This window comes from Montipora foliosa, chromosome 5, assembly GCF_036669935.1.
Source record: "Montipora foliosa isolate CH-2021 chromosome 5, ASM3666993v2, whole genome shotgun sequence".
NCBI lineage: Eukaryota > Metazoa > Cnidaria > Anthozoa > Scleractinia > Acroporidae > Montipora > Montipora foliosa.
In genome coordinates, this window is record NC_090873.1 from 3,722,033 (window position 1) to 3,725,326 (window position 3,294).

General features: G+C 41.8%; 1 protein-coding gene across 1 annotated transcript in view; it reads left to right on the forward strand.

The window, feature by feature from the left end:
- Positions 1-2,905: 2,905 nt before the first annotated feature.
- Positions 2,906-3,294, forward strand: part of LOC138004594 (uncharacterized) — a 573-nt gene continuing 184 nt past the window's right edge. The window contains exons 1-2 of the mRNA XM_068851146.1: positions 2,906-3,053; positions 3,150-3,294. The exon at positions 3,150-3,294 is cut by the window's right edge and continues 184 nt beyond it. Of these exons, the coding sequence (XP_068707247.1) occupies positions 2,906-3,053; positions 3,150-3,294 (293 nt within the window). The remainder of the gene's footprint in view (positions 3,054-3,149) is intronic.

Below are 3,294 nucleotides of genomic sequence, written 5' to 3' on the forward strand. Positions count from 1 at the left end.
CAAGGACGCGTCAGCAACAAAGCGAGCTTAAGACATTTTTGAAGCTCTAAGAAAAAAATGGCGACAAAAGCCATTTTGGACCGGAATTGACAAGAGCAGTAATCGATGCTTCAGTCGACAATGTTGTTGATCCTGGAGTTTTTAGTGAAACAATTATTCTACTCTGGCTTGCTGGATATATAATGATTATAACCAACTCGGCGCGTTATCTATCACTTCATATCCAGAGCGCTCTCATAGAATAATTGTTAAATAACCGGGTAGTTGGTATTGTTGTTCCCCACTATCTCCACTAAGCGAGTGCAGAATTTGAAACACCCCGCATACACAGTAGCTTCAAAACTCGATCTTCGGTCGAGATCGAACGTTAACGAATGACCGTCTCTAGCGCATAAATTTATCTAAGATCTCCTGGACATTTTGCAGCAATTCAAAGAACATTTATCCAATCAGCTTGAAGTTCCTTAAGTATTTGTTTGCAAAAATAAAGTGTTCGGCACTTAACAGTTACGATAACTATCTTTAGTGCCAATCACACCCTCACCTCAAGGCTCAAAATCAGAAAAAAACAGGTCACATGCTACTGGGATTAACCTCCAGATAAAATTACCTCTTGTTTGTACGACAGCTGAACTATTAAGTGTATGGTGACCATTGTGATTTCCTCCCTTTTGTTTGTGACGTTCTTCTGGGTTGGAATCAATATCAAGGACATAGCCAAGCTGATCAGCTGGTATGGAAGAGGTTTCACTTAGATGTGAGGCAGCATCATTTACAGTTAATGTGTCGGGCTGGTTTAAGTTAATTCGTTCCTGAAAAATATAAACAAATATTGCTTCAGTTATAGGAATGCTCTTTGATAGCTTGTAGTAACCGAGTTTGCTGGTAATGCGGTTTTCATTACAAAGACACAGTGAATTAATCAATGAAAAGAATCTTAAACCTGCCTTCAGTTTCGTTATAATATTATAACCAACCTGACTTTGGAGCGGTATTTCCAAATTCCTGTCTTTGTGTCCTTGTTTTGCCTGATCCAGTCTACAATTAGAACATATCTTAAATGTAATTTTTTTTTCGGAACTGAGAAGTTTTCTGGTTACTTTAATTTCACGCAGAGGGTTCAGAAGTGAAGGTGAGGAGCAAATTCACTGGAGGCGTGGAGATTTTTATTTTCCGTATATAATACAAGCCTGATTTCCAAACTTTTATTCTTTCAATGAGTAAAGTGCTTAAAATTGATTCTAATTTCTTTGTTTCATACTTTTATAAGGCTGGTGCTTACTCACTACATGAAAACAATTTACTTTTGTTAAGGCCCGGGCAAACGGCTTCAAACGCTTTTAAACTCATTCAGTATCGATTCAACATGTTTCTACACCGTTGAAGGGGGAACGGTTTCAACATTGCTGTTTAAAGGCGTGGCCAAACACTCGCAACATTTCAACGCAGCATCTTGCAACATTGTTGAGCACAACATGTTGCATGCGTTTGGCCACCATGTTGCGATATGTTGCAACATGTTGGATTATTTTGGATCAAATTTGAAAACTGTCAAATTTTTCGCGCAACATTTTAGATGTTGCAGTATGTTCTACTCGTTTGGCCACGTTTACGCAACAATGTTGCGCTAAGGCATGCGCGTTAGGTCCACTTCTTACGCGCCAGAGGCCTGGTGCACATGAACATTGACATGTTAAGTTGAAAATTATGAAAATGTTGCGTGCGTTTGGCCACCCCATCCAAGACATGTCGCAACATCACGCAGCAATGTTGCAAGATGTTGCGTTGAAATGTTGCGAGCGTTTGGCCACGCCTTAAGGGCCGATTTACACGGTACATTTTTGTCGCATGCGACAACGGCTTACGACAGGCCCACGACATGATTTACAATTGTTTTGTCGTAGCATTTTAAAACATGTGTGGCAATCGTAAGTCATGTCGTAGGCCTGTCGTGAGCATGTCGCATGCGACAAAAATCGCACCGTGTAAATCGGCCCTAACAAAATCGAACGGATGTTGAAGCAAATGTTGAAGGCGCTTGCCCGCGCCTTTACTGATTGATCACATGGCAATGATAAACTGAAGAGGATGGCGACTTGTTTGATTTTAAAAAAATGTTAACTTTTTAAAAGAGTGCTCCTTGTCTTTAGAAAGCTTCTCAATACTCTTGTTCCAACTCTTCAAAGAACGTTAAAGAGCAATCACACCATTTGCAAACCCGGTGTAGTAAAAAGTTTTTGAACCGGAAACTCCCCGGCTTACAAAAAATGAGATACCTGTTGCCGGTAAAATCCCGGCGTTTTCAGGTTGAATCCGTTTTTACCTAGGTGAAATTGGGGATCCTCATTTTGCCTATGTTAAATACGCAGGCAGACGATTTTAAGAAACTCAGCCGGTTTTGGAGCCTAAATTAAGCCTAAAGAAAAGTTACGGTCAGGTTAGGATTAGTTTTGGTTATTAGACATGATATCAATTGACATGTCATACAAAAGTAAATAATGAAAAGAACTGTGTTGAGTAGAGTATGTTAGTTGTTGTAGTGTAGTGCTGAAGACACACGGCTATGGAGCTGGAAGGTCCGAGTTCGAGTACCGGTAAGTTCACAGTGCAGTTTTTTGCTTCCTTGCTATATTTTAATGTAGAGAGTGGATGGATAAGACCATCGCAGAAGAAGTCCTTCCTGCCAGTAAGTGCGAATTTTGACGCGGCAGTTCCACTACGGAGATGATATTTAGCATGAGACAGCTCCAGGAAAAGGCAGTTGAGCAGCAAAGCCCTCTATGTGGTATTCGTCGATTTTTCAAAGGATTTCCACACTGTGGACAGGGAGACCCTTTGGAAAGGGTTGGAAACAAACGGATACCCAGACAGACTGATCAATTTCATCACACTTTTCCAAGACGGAATGATGGAAAAAGTGGCAATCGGAGGGGATATCAGTGAGGCGTTTGACATCAAGCACGGTGTGGAACTAGGATGTGTCCTGGCTCCGGCACCTTTTACTCTCTATCTCGCTGCAGTCCTGGAAACCATGGGAAGCAAGCTGACCAGAGGTTTGTACATCAGGACCAGAACAGACGGAAAGCTGTTCAACCTCACTCGGCTAAAGCCATGAACCAACCCGTGTGTGAGGGAGCTTCTGTACGCAGATGACTCAGCATTGGTTTCCCTTGACCCAGAAGATATGCAAGAAATTGTTGACCGTTTCTCTGCAGCCGCAAGTCACTTTGGGTTCAAAATCAACGTAGCCAAGACAGAACTCCTCTACCACCACCAACCTGATGAGAGGACTGC